The 20,549-nt window shown below is 39.0% G+C and overlaps 2 protein-coding genes across 2 annotated transcripts in view; both read left to right on the forward strand.

Annotated features, from left to right (window-relative positions):
* Nucleotides 1–3,643, forward strand: part of ubxn7 (UBX domain protein 7) — an 8,633-nt gene extending 4,990 nt beyond the window's left edge. Inside the window, exons 7-11 of the mRNA XM_020595912.1 lie at nucleotides 1–32; nucleotides 589–719; nucleotides 1,126–1,630; nucleotides 1,797–1,876; nucleotides 2,303–3,643. The exon at nucleotides 1–32 is cut by the window's left edge and continues 56 nt beyond it. Of these exons, the coding sequence (XP_020451568.1) occupies nucleotides 1–32; nucleotides 589–719; nucleotides 1,126–1,630; nucleotides 1,797–1,876; nucleotides 2,303–2,464 (910 nt within the window). The 3' untranslated portion in view covers nucleotides 2,465–3,643. The remainder of the gene's footprint in view (nucleotides 33–588; nucleotides 720–1,125; nucleotides 1,631–1,796; nucleotides 1,877–2,302) is intronic.
* Nucleotides 3,644–10,662: 7,019 nt separating this feature from the next.
* tfa (transferrin-a) lies at nucleotides 10,663–19,717 on the forward strand. The gene is made up of 17 exons (XM_020595847.1): nucleotides 10,663–10,767; nucleotides 10,863–11,005; nucleotides 11,850–11,952; nucleotides 12,071–12,262; nucleotides 12,550–12,679; nucleotides 12,872–12,927; nucleotides 13,471–13,634; nucleotides 13,788–13,938; nucleotides 14,050–14,216; nucleotides 14,330–14,426; nucleotides 14,528–14,548; nucleotides 16,161–16,325; nucleotides 16,810–16,960; nucleotides 17,675–17,742; nucleotides 17,837–18,018; nucleotides 19,017–19,209; nucleotides 19,371–19,717. Exons 1-17 carry the CDS (start codon nucleotides 10,728–10,730, stop codon nucleotides 19,415–19,417), a joined length of 2,070 nt encoding a protein of 689 aa, XP_020451503.1. The 5' UTR covers nucleotides 10,663–10,727; the 3' UTR covers nucleotides 19,418–19,717.
* The last annotated feature ends 832 nt before the right edge of the window (nucleotides 19,718–20,549 follow it).

Here is a 20,549-nt window from a genome sequence, read left to right on the forward strand (position 1 = left end):
TCCCTACATTTCCATCCTTGACCCCCGCACAGGTGACTGTTCATGTGGATTCAGGTAGTAGTAATCCATCTGAGATGTGGGGTTTTTAAAACTTAAACTGCTCTGATAGTTCACTCTGGAGGAGTTTCTGCTTTGCATTTATCATCCACACTATATGTCTGCAAGTTGTTTTGTGTCATTTTATTTTTCCTAAGTTCACAACAGACTTGTCTTGCGTGAATAACATTTAAAACACAAGGCAAGGGCATTATGGGAAGTCATTTTAAATCATCAGTCTAAGACGTTCCTGAATAACGGGGTGTGACAAAGCAAGACACTCTTGTATTATTAAAAGCAATGGAATCAGTAACATGGTGGCAACATTTTCGCTACATAAGATATGGAGAGAAATGGGCACAGCACTGTCACACAAACTGAACAAAACTGTGTTGATGAACAAATGCCTCACCCCTGATCAGCAGCATCAAGCTAGTTCAAAATTGTTGTATTTGAACACATCCCTTTAGTCATTTCTAATTTCTGTTAATCATGTTTGATGCATTAATTTTGTTATCGACCTGTGCTGTTTTCATAACATGTTCTTTGTAGGACAGAAAATGGTGGAGTGGAACCAACTAGACGTGGCATCGTTCTTGGAGCAGGCAACCGGGTTCTTGGCTGAGCACGGGTCGCTCGACGGGCCGTCCTGCCACGCACCCCCTGCCAAACGAGCTCGCTCTGTAGGTCCCTGATCTCACGTATCTCCTCTAATCTGTTCTTTTTCTGCTCTGATAAGAGCTATCTTCTCTCTCTGTGACTCTTAAGTTTCTTCTGTCACAACTCACAACTATTTCTCAGATGTAGAGCTGTCATCAGTCATAATAATATGGTGAAACAGCTTCACTGTTGGTTCCTCTGGGCTGTAAAAGATGCACTGCATGTAAAAGATAAGTGAAATAAATAATGAATGCTTCTACCTGATTAGTCATCAGTCCATTATTATTAATGATACTCTCTCCAGGTGTACAAACAGTATGTCCTATAGTCACAGTCTGTCACATTATCATCAATGTTTCCACACTGTAATTATTGTCGTGTCTGATTTGATAGTTAATATTTGACTGCACACTCTGTTTCCTGTTCTAGGAAAGTCTGATTGATGCCAGTGAAGACAGTCAGCTGGAGGCAGCGATCCGAGCCTCCCTACAGGAGACCCACTACGAGTCCTCAAATGTCCCTGAAGCCCCAGATTCCCCCCGATCGGACGACGAATCGGATGCAGAGCCTTTCTCTGACAGCGAGGGTCCCATCTCTGTTGATGGTTCAGACAGCGAAACGCCAGCGCCCCATGAAGAGAAAAATTCAACCAGCAAACACAACCCGGTCCCACCTGCAACTGCAGCCCAGCAACGTCTACATCCTGATAGTTCCACTTCTTCTCACAGAAAGTCTCCGTACAAAGAAAACAACCACAGTCACAAGAAAGAGGAGAGCAAAAAGAACCACCTGGAGCCCTCAGCCGCTGGTCCTCGTCATCCTCAGCCTGACACAGATTCTGGAGGAAACCACTGTTCCTCAGAGACAGAAAGTGCTGGATCATCAAAGACCAGCACCACTACAACCTGTGATGTGGACTGTCCTGATGACAATGGTATGACACCGTGTGATTCTAAACCTGAAACAGAAAGGGGAGTGTGCATGCACGTGCGTATGTGCGTGTGTGTGAGGCCATGTGTTCGAGTTAGCCTCTAGCCTGTGGACACATAATTTTGGGAAGATATTTACCATTCTATTTTTTTTTTTTTTCCCCCACATAGGTCCCAAAGCCAGGTTGATGCTTCGCTACCCAGATGGACAGAGAGAGCAAATTTCCTTATCGTCTAAAGCTAAACTTTTGGTAAGGGCACAATATCAGCTATATTTAAAAAGAATGGTTCAAATATAAAAGTGGATAAGTGGTAAATACACTGTTTTGCTTTGTTACCAAGTTGTAGATGAGAAGATTAATACCACAGATTAAACAAACAAGACGCAACATAATAATTAATGAGCATTTGAGTTTAACTTTGAACAGAGACTAGCTAGCTGTATCCCCCTGTTCCCGGTCTTCATGATAAGCTTCATATTTATCGTACAGATGTCAGACTAGTAGAAATCATCTCATCTGACTCTTGGCAATAAGGTTACCAAGCATGTTTCCCTATTGCTTTACATAAAATAAATATGAGCATTTCTTTGTTATGCCCAGTCAACAGTGAATATTGCTACCTGAATATAGACCATTACTTGAAATGTCTCACCATTATCTGTCTTTCTCTTCAAGGCCCTGGTAAGACACGTCCAGTCTAAGGGTTACCCTAACGAACGCTTCGAACTTGTCACCAACTTTCCCAGAAGGAAGCTCGCCCACTTGCACTATGACATCACGCTGCAGGAGGCGGGGCTTTGTCCACAGGAGACTGTATTTGTGCAGGAGAGGAACTAGCCTTTTCCCAGACACACTCACTTTTTTCTTGTCTGTATTTCTCTGGTAGACCTCACCCTTTCACCAATGATCTGGGACGATGATCCCATAACCCTCTGTTCTACTGGAATTAGGCCTCATGTTTTGCCAAGACAACTCTTAGTGGATGGACTGCTTCCTCTGCCACTCCACTAGTCTGAAACTGGTGTTTCTACTGACACCCTAATCCCTTCATAGTGCTCTACAATTGGCCAGTAAGGTGTCACAGGTTACAGCACTCTATATATTATCTAATGTGATATGTTCTGTTCTGATGGAATCTTCAGTTTCACTGAGGCACATCAGGATAGAATATACATAATATAGCTCTTTTAAATAAAATAAAAGTTTAAAAAACACAATCAATAATTGATGTTGAGGCACCAAGGACTTGTAAAAACAAGACTTTTCCCTCCCAGAAACGATGTGAAATGTCAGAGTTTATTTTCTAGTTCTTTTTATTTTCTGTACCAGAGAACAAGTAAAGGGAGGCTCGTTCTTGTTTAATTTGACCCAAATTTGGTCTCTCGCATGGTCATTGTTTGAACAGTTGTAATTATTTGGAAAGCAGGGGCACTAAGAGGAAACGTCTGCACATTGCAAGTCAAGATCTCAAGTCACGATGTGGCAGATGTCTGTGACACAGTTGTGTAGATGTGAGAGGATTTGGGTTGATGTGCGCATTTTTACTAAAGTTTCTATTAGAGACTAGTAGATTGTCTTTGGATTTCAATTTTTGATACAGAAGGGAATAAATGAAGGGTGGTACATCTCATCAGTCGGACCTACACTGTACAGAGATGGTTGGGAGAGACTGATATTTAGCTGTAGTCATTGTTTCTTTTCTTTTTTTTATATACTGCCAAGAAAATATGCTGATGTTGAAATATAACCACAAAAACCAAGGGAGATTCTGCTTGGTCTTTTGTTAACTTTATTATGAATTAGCCGTTGAAGGAAACCTCACAGTGATGATGTGATGAGACATGTTGTAGGTAAAAACCCAAACTAATGGACTAAATAGAATAGTGGGAACACTCCAGAATAACCGCAGATGGAAACAGACCTGAACAAGGTAATGGTAACATTTTGCTAAGAAGAGTTATTTTAGCAAGCAACTTTCTAAAAGTGTCCATGTTGAATTAGTGTTTTGACACAGGTTAGGCTTAAAATATTGGTTTGTTATGCAGATAAGTCTAATTTAGGTTCTTAATTTATTGTTTGGGGGCTATTGTTGCTCAAGTTATAAAACATAATTTCACTTTCTTGCTGGGTGTGCCATTCAGCCTGAAGTATTGGTGGTGTGTTGTACCTTAAAGAATGTCATTCTCCACTGTATGAAACAGTGGATGAGTGATTCACCACACACCAGCCAACTAGGGAGCGACGAACATTAACTGTACATTCTTTTCAGATGAGCTTGGATCAATTGGGTCCAGCTTGCTTTCCGTGGACCTGACCAGGACTACCACAGTGACTGCGTAGTGCCGACTTTGAAGCATGGAGGTGGGAGAGAGCTGGTATCAGGCTGTATGAGTGCCAAAGGAGCAGAAAAGACTATGTTTATAGATGCCAATATGCATGCAACTTTGTATACCCATGTACTCAATGAAAAGATGACTTCCAGTCTCGAGGCTTGGCAGGTGAGGAAGTTTCCAAAAGATCCCAAACAGTGCAAAACCCCTGCAAGAGTTTTTAAAGAAGAATAAAACTATGACCTGACCAAGTCTTTCTCCTGACCTGAAGTAGAGCACCTCTAGAGTATTTAAGGCTGAAGGCAGAGCAACAAAACCCCTCTGGCTAAGAGCAGCTGAAACAAATCATGTGCAGAACAGCACAGATTTGTACAAGATAGATATTGTCCATGCTCATGAGGGTCAAATCTGTCACCAGAAATAAAGGTGGACACAAAATATTAAAAAGAAAGAAATTTCAGCAGTGGACTGTCACTGAGGAAGGGCTAACTACTAACTAACACTGACTCGGTTCACACAGTTTTTTATATGAACACTTGGTGGCGTAAGCAACAATCCACCAACAATGAGGAAAAGAAGTAGGAGACCACTAGTGAGTCAAATGTTGCAGTTTGGATATGTTTTAAACTTTATCCTAAAGTGAAAGCTTCGTGAATGAGGGAATCACAGCAGCAATGACTATAAACAGGAGTAAAGCTATTGGTAACAAAATCAACAACTCCTGGATAAATTACACTGTTGGAGGGATGTATGGGATTGAATCTCACACCTGTGACCAATCCTTACTGGGAATTTTGAACAATTCAAATTGAAGTTAAAAATAGGTTCATATGTTCTCTCTCTCTCTCACCCACTTGGAAATACATTAGACTGGCCAATTTAAACAGGCATTGCTGTTTCTTGAAAAACTACACTAACAAGATTATCTAGTTATTTTGGCAGAGTACACTGCTGTGTTCAAGCCTCAGCAAAGAAATGAAACATCATTGGTCAGCATCTTCAGTTTTAGGTTCATGTTTGATTTTCCCTTTGAGACAAGGACACCAGCTGATAGCAGTGTCTGTACAGGGCAACGGTCAGAGATGAATGAAGCTGTACAAATAGACAAGGACACTGACTCTGTCTCACTTCCCTCGTGAGAGGCATTCCTTCACCACCTGCTGTTTTGTACAATGGACAAAAGGTGAGTGTGAAGAGATGTGTTGGCAAAAGCCAGTGCTGAATAAAGGAGTGATAAACACATTTAACTAACATTAACAATAGCATAAACACTCTATTACCCTGTCTGGGTGTTTCACACTCATCATGCTGGATAATTCTGTGTAATTTTTTATATGAAAACCTATGAAATGTAAGTTGAGGTCGTTCTTTGTGCACAATCAGAGGTTTAAATGTTAAATTCAAATCAGTGCACTATTCAAAATGACTACATATTTACACTTGATGCTGTTTTGCTGATTTTGGTGAAACGCATTACTAAAATACTGCTCAGTATTGATTTCTCGCATAACCTCACCCAGTGCGTGGAGGAGTGAAATAGTATAGGATCATTGCACAACACAACATTAACCTCGTGTGCTGTTCATATTTTTGTTACTCAGCTAGTGTTCACAGGTCTGGTGGACCCACTGCAGTTTTTTGGTTTTTAAATCAATACAGCTGAACAGATGTTTATTTTATCCCAGTTACAAAGAATATAGACATCATTTAGAATAAACATTCGCTATTTACCCTGTTAGATCACATTTATAAATATAAGTGCTATTCTTTTTTGTCTTAAAATACAATAAAAAAAAGGAATCAAGGGCAGAGTTTTAGTGTGTGTGTTGCATATGTATGTGTTACATTTGATGCAGGTATGCTGTCTTCCTGTCCATCTTAGACCACAAATAGTGCAACTGTCAGGTTTGGTAAATGGTCTTATACTTGTATAGCGCCAAACAGAGGTTGTGGTGAACTCAATTAGAAAACCAGACGAACCGAGGTAGCGACAAGTTCTTTACTTGTTGTAAGCAAAACAACTAAAAACTGAAAATAAAAGCATGACAGGAAGCAAGAGGGGCAGGAGCGTGACAGCAGCATTTGTTTTTGTTGCTACTGGAGACAACCTAAAATGATGAAAATAATTGGATCAGGAATTTTACCTCTCTCTGTCTCATGCGTACAAACATACAGCATGCCCAAGTAGGAGGACTGAGTGAATGCACATAGCACTTACAATCTCAACACAATTGTGTCCATTGGAGCTGAACACCACATGTAATAAATTATGTGTAGGGGGTGTTCAGTGTGCAGTGAGTGAAAATATGTTCTTTTTTATGTTATTCACAGAAAATTAGCCGAGGCCAATGACTCTCGGGTTGAAAAAGTAATTAATGGCGTAATTTTTCTTTTAGCAAACATTGAACATGTGCCCCACAGACTCGACTGATTAAACGACCTAAAATATTGACCATTAGGAGAAAAAAGTGCTGTTACCAAACATCAGTAAGCTGCAGTCATCTCAAATGAAACCTAACATTACATGTCAGAGTTGAAAGGTTAAAGAGGTAAACAGAAAAGTAGCAATCAGACCAGGTTTGTTTGATCACCTGTATTGCATAAGAAGGATGCTGAGCCCAGACGCCCATGGACATATCAGCTTCTCAGAATGAAGTCAATGGAAGTTAATGTGTGATCAGTGAACCATCCGGGGGCTGAGTTTAAAGGGGAACTCCACAGATTTTACATCTTAAAGATGAGTTTAATCATCACATACTGCACAGTCAGTTGTATAACATCTTTTACATAAACAAACATATGCTAAGACTATAAAGTTCAACATAATATTAAGGATTAAACCATTGGTTCCTAACTTATTTGCCTTGAGATCTTTTACAAACTAGCAGTGTGAATGAGTTCAGTTATCTATGCGTTGTTAGCAGCAGCATCACAGAAGAATTTAAATTAAAAATATCTGATGGTTTAAACAAGCTCCAGGTCAAAGACCTGTAACAGTAAAAAGCTACTTCAGTATTGCAATACTGTAATGGTATATCAGTGATACACTGTACAGTAGAACATTTACTTTTAATATTGTTACTTTAAGCACATTTCAGTATTTGAATACTTCCACCACTGTGTGGTACCAGCTCATCATTTCTATCAGTGTGAATAACAACACTATGAGCAAACAGTGTCTCATTAACATGCCTGATGTGTTTTTCTAGAATGCCTCTGTCTGTCTTCTCAAAGGTCCCTGATCAAATGTTATCACCATGTATAGGTATCCCCGTTAACAGTGTAACTCAACTTTTATGTTCCAGTCAAATGCAAAATACATGACAGTTTGCCTTTGCAGCACTTCTTATGCTAGCACATTTGCAGGTGTTTTGTACAACATTTTAGCTGCATCTGAAGGGGTAGATGTTTGCTTATATGATGTAACAGAGCCGCAAAAACACTACAAACCATTTGTACTTGAGGCTCGTTCTCCCACACAGAGCCCTGCAACACTTCTAAAAAGGTGTTTGTGTGTAGGTCTGCTAACAATGTCTTGTTAACGTCCTGCTCTCCATGTTTCAGGAGAACAGTCATTGATGATGAGCTTATCTGCTCTGATTAGCACAGTCAGGAAGGCGCTGTGGAGAATAATCGCCCAATCAGATGTGCAGCTAGTCACAAGAGTCCTAGTGGTATTTCAGGAAGCTGGATTACAAAGTTATGATCATTCAAAATTCTTTACTGTTATTTTAAGAGTGGCATGATCAAATATTCATGTTTAGCATAAAATTCTCAAACCTGAATGTATAGCCAGATTACGTTATTTTTTTTGGAATTAATCTTTTTTTAAGCTTTGATAAGACAAAGTCAGCATTTTTGTCCGATGCCTCTATCAGACCTAAATGAACAGAAACGGTGCGGAAGAAGAAAAATAAAATGTTCCTGTTTTTATAAAAATATTAAGTGTCGGTAAACCAACTTATGTGATACAAAAGTGTGGAGAGAAGTTAATGTACTCTTGGTGTCTGGGTTTATCTCAGTGGACTGGGGTAAAATTAAAGATTTAGTCATGTAGGTTGAGGCTCAGGTCAGGGTCTATAATGATTCAGCAATAATTCAGTCTACTTCATGGGCACCTGATCAGCATTCAGCAAATAAAGTGTTTAGTAATCTGCTGATTTCCCTTTTTTAGAGTTTGACTTTGCTGATCAAGGATTTTGCTGCTTTGATCCACTTTTACAATGCATACAGTATTTTCCTGTTACCAGTCACACCTACAGACATAAAATAACTACATCTTTTTATTACATGCACTCCCTGTCTTTGATTAAGTTATCTATGCAGCCTATCCCCTGCAAGCCTGACATGAAACCTGGTGTATGTGGAAATACTACTACAGTCTTCCCTGTTAAAAAGTATCATCTCTTTTGAACTGTTTTAAAACTGTATTTTGATTTAGTGTTCGGTTTTAGCATATTATTTGACAAATTATCTGTCTGCTACACACAGAGTACAAAGTCTAAACATTAATGTAATTGTTTCAGTGCCAGACCATTACCACTAACACTTTGCCCTCAGAGTACAGGTCTACTTGTGGTTCCTAAAGTTTGTAGAAGTAGAACTGGAGACAGAGCCTTTAGCTATCCAGCTCCTCTCCCAGTCTCAGTTCGGGAGGCAGACACCAAGACCGAAGTTGCACCTTAAGAAGCTGCTGTGAAAGTTATTGGATGATACTTCAATATTTGGCAGGTGTCAACTAGGAGATATTGTTGGTTCAGCATGAACTTTAGCGCTTATGTTGGGTAATATTGATTGGGTAAACAGGACTCTTATGTGGGTCACACGCTACAGCTTTTCAAATGTAACACTTCACTTTTGCCTGTTTCCGCTGACTATCCCAGTAACTGACATGACAAAAGATATGACATGACAGCGTCACTCACCTTTCTGCTGGATAATTACTAGGAAATATGCTACAGTCACTTGTGAAAGCATTCACACGCCTTCACTTTTTGTACACTTCATTTAATTTTAAATAAATGAAATTGCCATTCTGCCCACCAGTCTAAACTCAGCGATCCCATAATGACAATGAGAAAATATACTGTTAAAAAGTTTTGCAAACTTATTAAAAATCACAAATAATTATAATATAGTTAGAACCGCCAAGACTGTTCCTCTAGTGCTGGCCGTTCAGACAATTGAGTAACCAGGCAAGAAGGGCCAAGGAGGTGACCAAGGACCCGCTGGATTGCTCTAACAGATCTTCAGAAGTCGTCTGCAAATATGGGAAAACCTGTTGAGAAGACGCTTATCTTAGCAGCTCTCCATCAATCAGACCTTTGTTATGGCAAAAATGGTCTTATCAGGATTTGGTGAGTGCAAAATAAAACTTGACACCAACTCTGGAGGTTGATGCGCATTTATTCCTGCAGGAAGGAGCAATCTCTATGCAGAGTGTTCAACAGTCTGAGAGAGAAGCTCCCCAAGCAAAGAGCTACATTTCCTTTTATACACAGACATGAGTGTTGGTTGTGGTTTTGATCAGTTAAGGTCATATCTAGACTTAAGGAAACATCTGTCACACATTAAAGAAGCTGTCTGGTTTAACATCCATACAAGGTTTTTCCACTAAAGAAACTTGGACACAGACGTTGTCTAGTTTCACAAGCACACAAACAACAATATATAAAAAAGTGAATAGCAACAATCAGTATGTTAATATTAAGGCAACATGTTAATAAGGGCAGTTTTCCATCACACCTTCACAGTAGAGTAGACAGACAGATGGAAACCATCTTGAGTGTCTTGAGTTTGTCAAATGACATTTAAAGGACTCTGAGATTCTCTGGTCTGTTGAGACAAAAAGCGAAGCGAAGTCCAGTGAACACCAGGCAATGCTTGTCACCCGACTAATACCATCACTATATTGAAGCATGATAGTGGCAGTATCATGCCAGTGGGGCTGGGTGCTTCTCAGCAGCACAGACAGGGAGACTGCTCAGAGCTGAGCAAGGAATGAATGCAGCCAAATACAGAAAGGAAGAAAGTCTGCTCCAGAGTCCATGACCTGGGAAGACAGTTCATCTTTCAGGACGACAATGGCCTGAAGCATACACCCAAGACAAGAGTGGCTTTGGGACAAGTCTCTGATTGTCCTTGAGCAGCCCAGTACTATATTATTAAAAATAGTATCTAATAATAAAAGTGTCAACGTATTAAGAGTCTTGAAACTTTTGTAAATGAGAGATTTCCTTTTTGGATTTTTAATAAAATGTTTTCTCTATAATCATCATAGGTTATTGAGTTTACAATAAAGTGCCTAAAAAGTGAAGGGGTCTGAATGGCTTCTGGAGCCCCTGTAATAAAATTACTATGTATTAATATGAGGCATTGAGTAAAACAAATCCTTGAAAAACAGATGTTAATTTTTGATGCTTTGAATAAAATCAGAAACTATTCAGAATTTAGATCCCGGGTTGCTGTATGTGTGCTTTCACTTTTCAACTTTTCAAGTGAACTGGTGTATAAATGTTCTCTGGTCTTCTACTTTCAGATGATGCAAACAATGGTTCAAAGGTTTCAGAAAAGCATCAGTGACTTTCCATTATGGGGAAATGTCAGATATGTAATCTCTGTTTCCTCACACACACACGTAGGCTACACATTAGGAAACCTAAACGAACTGTGGCTTTCTAGCCCCAGCCCAGTCAGAGGGGTTTGCTATAAAAGCCTGAGTTTCCTCCCTGACCCTCTGCTCTGCTGATCTGGAGACCCCACCGTCCAACATGAAGCCTCTCCTCCTTGTGGCGCTGCTCGGATACCTCGGTAAAAACGTTTAATTTTGTCCAGGCACCTTTTAATCATATGCTTATTAAAGGCGCAGTTCATTTGCATTGTTATTTCTCCATCTGTATTCACAGCCACCGTGTTCGCGGCTGACCAGGTGAAATGGTGCGTCACGTCGGAAGCAGAACTTCGGAAATGTACTGACCTTAGCGCCAAAGCCCCTGTTTTCTCCTGCGTGAGAAAAGAAAACAACCTTGCGTGCATCGTTGCAATCAAGGTGAGAAAATGAACATTTTCCAGAGCATGGATCTCAAAATGCATGCTTATGTTCTTCAAAAAGAACATTTTAATAGGTCTGCCTTCAGCAGCCTAGTAATGTGTTTTAATCATTTAACCTACAAAAAACGGCTGATCGTTAATATTGAAATCACTAAATAGTCGATTTTTATTGATTTAATCAGTGGAAGAAAATTCAGAAGTCTCGAAAAGGCCTAGTAAAAATATAAAGCATTAAAACTATTAAAATATTACATGGAAAGGAGTGTATTAGTGTATACCTATACAATGTATTATAATTGGGCTGCTATTGGCATGTTAATGTGTAAGCAGAGTTTTAATGTTTCTTCTGTTTAATCTATAACAATGGATCATTTCATGGTTTACCTACAAACTCATAATCTATCTAATAGCATATTGCATCCATGTAGTGGAGCAAAAGTAAAATACTGTTCTCTGAAATGTAATGAAGTAGAATTAATAACCTGCATAAAATGGAGATACTTAAGTAATGTGCAACTATTTGAATATTGTAAACAAGTTCTCCCTTCAAAATCATAGTTAAACACATTATCAGCAAAATATAAGCAACATTATCATCGTCATCATCATCAACATGATTATGAGTTTAAAGTGTGATGATTTATTTATAGAACTATATCAGAGGTATAAAAGTAATTGTATATTTTAGCATAAAATGTTTCAAAGTACAAATATCACAGTATTGTACAAAGAACAGCATTTGTATAAATTTCCACTGCATTTAATTGTCAAATATTCCTTAAGTTGTGGGAGGTATCAAACATGATGCTGCTAGCTGGTAAAGATCTGTGGTTTTCTAACAGGCTGGAGAGGCAGATGCCATCACTTTGGATGGAGGGGACCTTTACATTGCTGGACTGATTAACTACGACCTGCATCCCATTATTGCTGAGCACTACGGACCTTGTATGTTTATTAATTGCCTGTCTTTACTGATGAAATAAACATAAACAAAAGGGGGTTAGCATTTTCTATAAGTTAAATGTTTTAACCTTTTACTCACAATTGCTCTGCATACATCCAGCTTCAGAAGCCTGTTACTACGCTGTTGCCGTGGTGAAGAAGGGCACAGGATTTGGCATCAATGAGCTCAAGGGGAAGAAATCCTGCCACACTGGGATATGGAAATCTGCAGGCTGGGTCCTTCCCGTAGGAACTCTGGTGTCCATGGATATAATTCAGTGGAAAGGCATCGAAGACAAACCTGTGGAGGAGGGTGAGTGTTGTGTGTTGCACAATCCCCAAAACAAACTTTTGCATGTCACCATTGATCACAGTTTGAAATTTGTGCATTAGCTGTGTCACAAGTTAGAATCTCAAAATATTAGTATAATAATAAGAATATGAATGTTTAGACATGTATCTGAAGTTAAAGAAATACACTTGTTTACTTTTTTGCCAAGAGGTCAGTGGGAATTTGAACCCAGAACCTTAATGTTGTGAGGCAGCAACATTAACCGCTGCGCCAATATGGAACCCATTGGGCTGCTTTTTGTTTTACAGCTGTAAGTGACTTCTTCGTGGCCAGCTGTGTTCCAGGGGCAACAAGGGGCTCCAAACTGTGTCAGCTGTGTAAGGGAGACTGTTCCAAGTCCCCCAATGAGCCCTACAATGACTACGAAGGAGCTTTCCTGTCAGTATCAGTCTTTCTTTGATCCTTCACATTTTTAACTGTTCCTTCACTTTTTGTTTCTTCTGTCAACATGTACACATTAATCTTCCAAATATGATAACTTGCCACACCTCCATCTGTAACCCTGTAACACTATACTGCTGGTAACAAAGCTGTAATGTTGGTGCACCTGTGAACTGATCTGTGCAACAGGTGTCTGAAAGAGGATGCTGGTCAAGTGGCATTTGTGAAGCACCTCACTGTACCAGGTTAGTATCACATGGTCATCTATTTGATTTTTTACTGAATTATTAGCTCACAGTAATGTCAGTCAAGTAAGCTGGTCAGTTGTTTCAAAGCTGTAGTATGTGACCATGGAATACAATTAGTTTTATGTCAGTAAAATGTCATATGGCTCTTTTCACAAACTCTTCCTTGGTTTCTTATTAGAACTGATAATTTTATGAGATGGTTTTGGATTTCTCACAGTAAAGCTAATGTCAACACTGCTCTCAGGTACCATCACTAAATATTAAGGACACCAACTTCTCATGTAGATGCCCATAATTTGCTTAAGATGATGTATGATTATTAAAGCATACAACAGAGAAAAAAGGGTGCTCCCATTTTTATTACAGGAAAAAACTATTATTATAGCCTGCTCAGTATGTCTGTATGAACAAAATAGCCCTTTGCCATAACCATAAACTTTAACTTGACAAACATGATTGTGAAAATATGGGAATGAGATGTATTTGAAATAAGGAGATTAAAACGAGGGGGAAGTAATACTTCTTGTGAAACACTTCCAGATGCTGAAAAGAATGGGTATGAGCTGCTATGCCTGGACAACACCAGAGCACCTATCGACAGCTATAAAACCTGCCACCTGGCCAGAGTACCAGCTCATGCTGTTGTCACCCGCAAGGACCCACAGCTGGCTGAATTAATCTGGAACAGCCTCAGCTCAGTTCAGGTAAAATACAAAATTATTTAAGTAGCAAAGATCAAGCAGTAGAGTTGACTGCCAGATAAGTTAGAAGAGAGAGAGGATATGACTTCATTTTAATGTGTAACTTGTATGTTTCAGTCCTGTCATAATGAACTGACTTAATTTGTGCATTTTCAGGGCTTTAGCCTCTTCTCCTCTGAAAGCTATGGAGTGAAGAACCTGTTGTTCAAGGACTCAACACAGAACCTGGTGCGGCTGCCCCCAAACACAGACTCCTTCCTGTATCTGGGTGCTCAATACATGAGTGTTATGCGTTCCATTAAGAAAGGTGCTGTCAACATAAGCAGATAAAACACAGATAAACACAGAAACCACCAGACAAACCTGTCTAATAGACTGCGGCCACTGGCTTACAGTTTTGTGTTACTTCACTTTCCAGAACTGACTGGAAGCACTTCACCCAATACTATTGAATGGTGTAATGTGGGCCACGCTGAGACGGCCAAGTGTGATGCATGGAGCGTTAACAGTGTGGATGAGGAAGGCAACGCCGCAATTGAATGCCGCAGTGCCCCCACAGTTGAAGAGTGTCTGAAAAAGATTATGGTAAAACAGTACTGGTTGAAAATATAGGAATTTGTTAGTAACGACTTTTTTTTTTTTTTGCTCCATGTTGTGGCATTTGTTTCTGATTATGTGTTGTCTCAATCTCCCTGCAGCATAAAGAGGCTGATGCAATGGCAATAGATGGAGGACAGGTGTACACAGCTGGGAAATGTGGCCTGGTTCCTGTTATGATGGAGCAGTATGAAGCTGGTATGATGCTTAGATAGCACAGAAATCATCACATGCACTTCTGTTTTTATTCTGCTTGTTTTACACGAGTAATATTTGCGTGTGTGTCTCTCTCTCCACAGGCGGGTGCAGCAACAGTAATGGTAATAAACTTAATTTCATTTTAGTGATAAAGTTTATATATGAATCATATTACAGTTCCTAAAATCAGAGAAAACATCTAACCAATAAGACTTGATTTACTGTTGGTCCAATAAGTCAGTTTAATTCTCCTAATAATTTCATGCAAAGTTTGGATTCAGTGGCTTTTATGGCACATGAGGTGCTTCAAGCTATAAATAAAGGGTGGTGCCCAAGTACATTGTGAGAATATTGGCTTACTGATATGCCCATCAGACCCTGCAAGCAAAATGGGGCCCTAGCATCTCACTTACATTTGCAGTTGGCTTCATGGATGATCTGTCTAGGCAGCTTGTAAAACTGGGTGCATGATTGGCAATAACGTAGTGAACCATATTATCTGTACAAATGATCTTGTGGTTTCCAGTCTGTGTATTGCTGGTCTTAATGTCTGTTCCGCATATAGTCTGAGACATGATATCAAATACAATACAGGCAAGAGTGTGGTCATGATATGTAGAACCCAAGAGAGCAAATGGTTGAAATTTTGTGATTTTAAATGATGACAGTATTTATAGGCAATGCCGTATGTTGTGTGCACAAGCAAACATTCTCTTGTGCAAGCTCAGTTCATGTTCAGATGGACTGAAGGTCTTTTTATTCAAAACCTATTGCACCCCTCTTTACACTGCACAGTTGTAGTTTAACTGCAGAAAAGAAAGTGTATAGAAACTTCAAGTGTCTTGTAATGATGCAATGAGAAAATCATTGAAGAGACCGAGATAGTACAGTGCAAGTGAAATGTTTGTGGCTACAGGAGGTAATGCCTCCAAAACAGCTTTGCAAAATTTGATGGACAAATGTATTTTTTGGCTTAATGCCTCTAAAAATGAAATCATCCTGAGTCTGTCAAATGTCACTCTTAGCACTCCACGCTACCAATCTAAGCTGTGGGGACATTGGCTTGTTTTTTACCTTCATTTAAAGCATATTGATAACTATGTCATTTGTAATATAATAAGAAAAATGTGGATAACTAAGCCTCATGAGAACACAAGTAAACATACATTCAATACTGACTTTTTATTGAAAATTTTATTCTCTATCTATTGAATTATATGTTTGCCTGTTGACAAATTTCACATTTTTGCACTTATTAAATTACATCATGTGTTAATTTGCATTAATTAATTGAAAGTGTACAAAGTGAACACTGTCCATGCTCCCTGTAAAGAGTACCAAACTGTACTGTACTGGATGACCAGTAATCAGGCGGGATTAGTTCAGGTTAACAACTATTTAATGAATGACTGGTAGTAGCAGGCAACATAGCAGTATGAACAGGAATAACAGGAAGACAACAGTATACCTGTGAACCCCACGGGATATTCCTTAGTGGCAGTGAAGCAGGAAAACATGCAGTATAAAACAGAAGACAACAAACTTCATACTGTAGTTCTTTCCAGGAAACTTTCAAAATTTTTATTTTTATGTAAGTTACAAAACATAAAAAATCTAATCATATAACAAAATGAGTGTAACTTAAATAAAACGAACTAATATTAATAGATAAGCTAATAATGATCTGGTTGGTAGTTTTCTGATCCATCTCTTTTTCTATCTCCACTCTTGTAGTCAGGACAGCTTCTTACTATGCTGTCGCCGTGGTAAAGAAGGAGTCTGGACTGACCTGGGAAACCCTGAAGGGCAAAAAGTCTTGCCACACAGGTGTTGGCAGAACAGCTGGTTGGAACATCCCCATGGGTTTCATCCACAAACAGACTAATGACTGTGACTTCAGTAAGTGACTGTGTGCTTGTCTAAGCAAAGCACCGACTGTGACCATTGCACCAATTATTCTCTTTAAAATTAGATTTATATGTTCATTTGAAATTGTAAATATGTTGTTAAAGAAAATGTGTTTTCTTTTAGCACAATGAGGAAACATTTTATTTGTTTACTTATAATTCTTTACACCCTGGATATTTTTTTTAATGATTCCATTATTCAATATTTCGAGTACATAAAGTACTAGCTTGTTTAAATGTAGGAAAATACCATGGTCTTGACAAACTATTGAACAAAAAGTACAGTGTTTCTTTAAGTGTTATCCTCATTTTAATGGGTGAAAATCATCCAGGCATCCATGTTGGCCATGAACATAATCCAGGCAGCAGTTAATTCCTCCAAAATGTATTTGGGAGAACCATTAAATAATGAACATGTTTGCTCTTTGCATACCTCTAAATTTAACACCAACACACTACTCTCTTAATCTTTTCAGCTAAGTTCTTCTCTAGCGGCTGTGCCCCTGGATCAGACCCCGCCTCTCCTTTCTGTCGTCAGTGTATTGGCAGTGGCAAAGCTGTGGGAGATGAGTCCAAGTGCAAAGCCAATACTGATGAGCAGTACTATGGCTATGCCGGAGCCTTTAGGTGGGAAGCAACAGTACAGTTATTCTCTGCATACAATTTACGTATGTGCTGGGTTGCTAAAGAAATTGTTTGATATTTTGGCAAATACACAGATTTGCTTTCTTTAAGAGAATGGGAATAATAAGATTGCCGTCACTCATGTTTGAACATTAGACAGCTTGGTCCATGAGACTGTCTACATTAAGACTGTAAGCAAAGAAAAGCAGCTAGCGCAGTTCTCTCCAAAGTTCTACCAGCACTTCTAAAGTTCACTAAATATGAAGCTGTATCTCATTTGTTTAATTCACAAACAAACACAAATGCAAAAACAACAATATGTGGTGTTAGGGGGACTTATAGTTTATCCATACATTCGACAGTTTCTTGCAGCTTCTCTGCAGCTTTTCACCAAGAAATAAACATCACCTAACTCCTCCTAAAACCAAAAATATTGTTTTTATGCTTGTCTGTACATGGCTTAAACAAATGAGATACACTGTATGAATAAGTGAGCTTTAGAGATGCCAATATGCATTTTTTGAGACAGACCAGCTGCTTCCCACTGCTTCTTTCTTTATGCTAAGCTACCAAACTCCCCAGTTTATTACTCAATACACAAACACACATAGGGTTTTCATTCTCATCTAACTTATGCTAATAAGCAAATTTCCAAAAATTACTTTTGCACTGCACCCTGTGAAATATCATCTTCATATGTTTTGTGTATTATTGTAGATGTCTCGTTGATGGTGCTGGTGATGTTGCCTTTGTTAAACATTCAACACCTGGAGAAAACAGTGATGGTAAGAGAGTAACTATGTTGGCATGTCTCCTCTGTGGCAGTGCTGTCCCCTATAAAACTACAACACCTTTTGACCCCACCTCTTCTTGTTAAAGGTAAGGGTCCAGACTGGGCTCAAAATGTGAAATCTAGTGACTATGTGCTGATCTGCCCTGGGAAGGATCCAGTGCCAGTCAGTGATTTCGTATCATGCAACCTAGCGGTAGTTCCCACACACGCTGTGGTGACTCGGCCAGAGACTCGCAACAAGGTGGTCAACGTTCTCTTGAAACAGCAGGTCAGTGATGAATTTTTAGGTTTTTGATTATTAGCATTACAAAGTATTATGGATTAGCAATTGAATTTTTGTGTCAATAATACACAATCAAATGTGCCAAAGAATGGCAGAGCATCATATGGAAGCTCAGCATGCAAGTTAAATGATGTTTGCCCATTATTTGGCCCTGAAGAGTCATATACTGTATCTTCAGAGCCCCACAATAAGAAACACCATTTTCAAGACCTAACTTATCCTTAACATAAAACGTCCGTGTACCCTATCATCATTGAAGCAAAGAGCAGATATGTGGCTTGATGCACAGCATCTGCATAATATTTTCTCAGGTTAAGCAGTGATGGCTCAAGTAGCTTGAAATGACAGTCACCTGTGAGAAGCTCAGCTGCCCAACCACTGACACTGTTCTACCAAGACTGTCAATCAAAAAAACAATACGCCATTAACAAACCCATTGAGTCAATACATATATTAACACCAAAGCTAATGCAAGTTCTGTGTGGGTGTAGGAGTGAGTTGGGTCCATGACTCAGAGAAGGCTCAACAGTTTGTTTCAGCAACCCCCCTCCCCCACACACACACACAAACTATACCTGCACCCACACACCCAACAAAATCCTTCATTAACATCTAATCTCTTAATAATTCAAGATGACCAGTCACTACCACTAGCGAACATTTCGATTGCTGTTCTAGCCACCAAACATTTAAATATCTAACCAAACATCTACTTCCATTTTACTGCATCACATTCCACCATGTCTTGCTAATCACTTCAACAAACCTCTCTTGTAGGCCTCAGGCCTGCCACACATACAGTATAAAACAAGAAGACATGAGAGAGGTGTTTTTACCTCAGTTCACCAAATTTTAGGAGAATTGTATTGTTTTTCATGGACAATTTTGTTGGACTGTGAAGTAAAACACTTTGTGCTCTACCAATTTATCTCCTGACCCATGAGCTAAAATTTTTCTTCTCTTGTCGGCTATGTGATTTATAGGCCTTGTTTGGATCTGGTGCCAGTGATTCCTCATTTAAAATGTTCCAGTCAGAAGGAGGAAAGAACCTCCTCTTCAAGGACTCCACACTGTGTCTCCAGGAGGTTCCACCTGGAACAAGCTATGACAAGTTTTTGGAGGAAGGCTACATGACTGCCATGAGATCACTCAGACAGTGCAGTGAAACTGCTCCAGGTTTGTACTTCTTTGGCTTAAATAAACATGAACATGACAGGAATTTAGTCGTTTAACAATAAAACTGTATCTTTGTTGCTTAGACACATCACATACACATTTTAAAATGAAGTTTCTGTTCTACATTTTCAAGTTATGCTTTGTTTTTCCCCTCCCAACAGATCTGGAGAAAATATGCACTTCCCATACCTGTCAGCAACAAGACTAGTGGTGACCATGGACTATGCAATGCCTCAGACAGCTCTCAGCCTTAGCTACATTTCCCACACTTGACCCAGCAATTGCATTGTGTATTTTCTTACCAGTCTTGTTATAGATCTGTTTTTAGAAGAATTAACAGATGGACTGCCACAACCTACAAGTCAACTATTATGTGACCAGTCCTGTCCACATGTACAGTAGCTATTTTCAATGTGTTTAAACAAACCTATCCTTCTTATTACATTAGCTACTGTATGTTTTGTTAACAGGTCCCTCACTTTTCCCAAATAAAGCCTTTTTAATGCTCTTTTGGGGTGACAGTGTGCTTTGTTTCTCTTGTAAAAACATACCTGAGACGGTATTTTCAGTAAGTACTGGCAAACAGACATGTTGCACTGTACTGTACAATGAGTGGTATTTTGGGAGCTAAATCACCATATTAAGCGATGCAGTACCAGATTTCTTAATACTGAATCACTACAAAAAAGCTAATAGTCACCACAATATGACAAGATGATTTTTTTTTAACAAACTACTTTCTGATACAGTAGGTTATTTTTGGTCTATGGTTGCACATGAATGCACCATTCTAGCAGCCCTGTTCAGTCCCTTCCTTCAGCTACACTTCCACTGACTTCAGTCTTTTTTGGGCAGGCTGAACAATTAATATCTGCTCAAAATCCTTTACCGGGCATGTGGCCAAAGCCCAAGGTGTCCTGATTTTGTAGCTTCTTTTATTTGACCAGCAGTCCAACATTTAAAGATAATGTATAACATATAAGTAAAACATCAAATCCTGACACTTGAGAAACTACATCCAGCAAATGTGTGGCATTTTTCTTTGGAAAATGGTCGAATGATTAATCAATTACTAAAACAATTGCTGATTGATTTTTTTGACATTTAAATAAATGACTGATTAATCATTACATCTGTAATTCTGTTTTAGTGGTGTGTATTCCCAAACAAATGTTAGCATTAATGTTAATCAAATAACCACAAACTAATTTACATAAAAAGTATTATGGGGCCATTCAAGTCCTCTGCTTTTCAAAGGTTTTACAGCTAAAATGATCAAGCAGTGAATCAACACAGTCAGATGTTAGGCTTACTGACACAGACAGAGCTTCCCCAATGAC

The sequence above is a fragment of the Monopterus albus genome, unplaced genomic scaffold (genome assembly GCF_001952655.1).
Source record: "Monopterus albus unplaced genomic scaffold, M_albus_1.0 scaffold28.1, whole genome shotgun sequence".
Classification (NCBI taxonomy): domain Eukaryota; kingdom Metazoa; phylum Chordata; class Actinopteri; order Synbranchiformes; family Synbranchidae; genus Monopterus; species Monopterus albus.

Excerpts from the sequence above, each read along its gene's own strand:
- tfa (XM_020595847.1), top strand. The coding sequence starts at position 10,728 with ATGAAGCCTCTCCTCCTTGTGGCGCTGCTCGGATACCTCG. Across the intron at positions 13,635-13,787 it reads ACAGCCTCAGCTCAGTTCAG|GGCTTTAGCCTCTTCTCCTC; the intron begins GTAAAATACAAA and ends GTGCATTTTCAG. Across the intron at positions 16,326-16,809 it reads GACTAATGACTGTGACTTCA|CTAAGTTCTTCTCTAGCGGC; the intron begins GTAAGTGACTGT and ends TAATCTTTTCAG.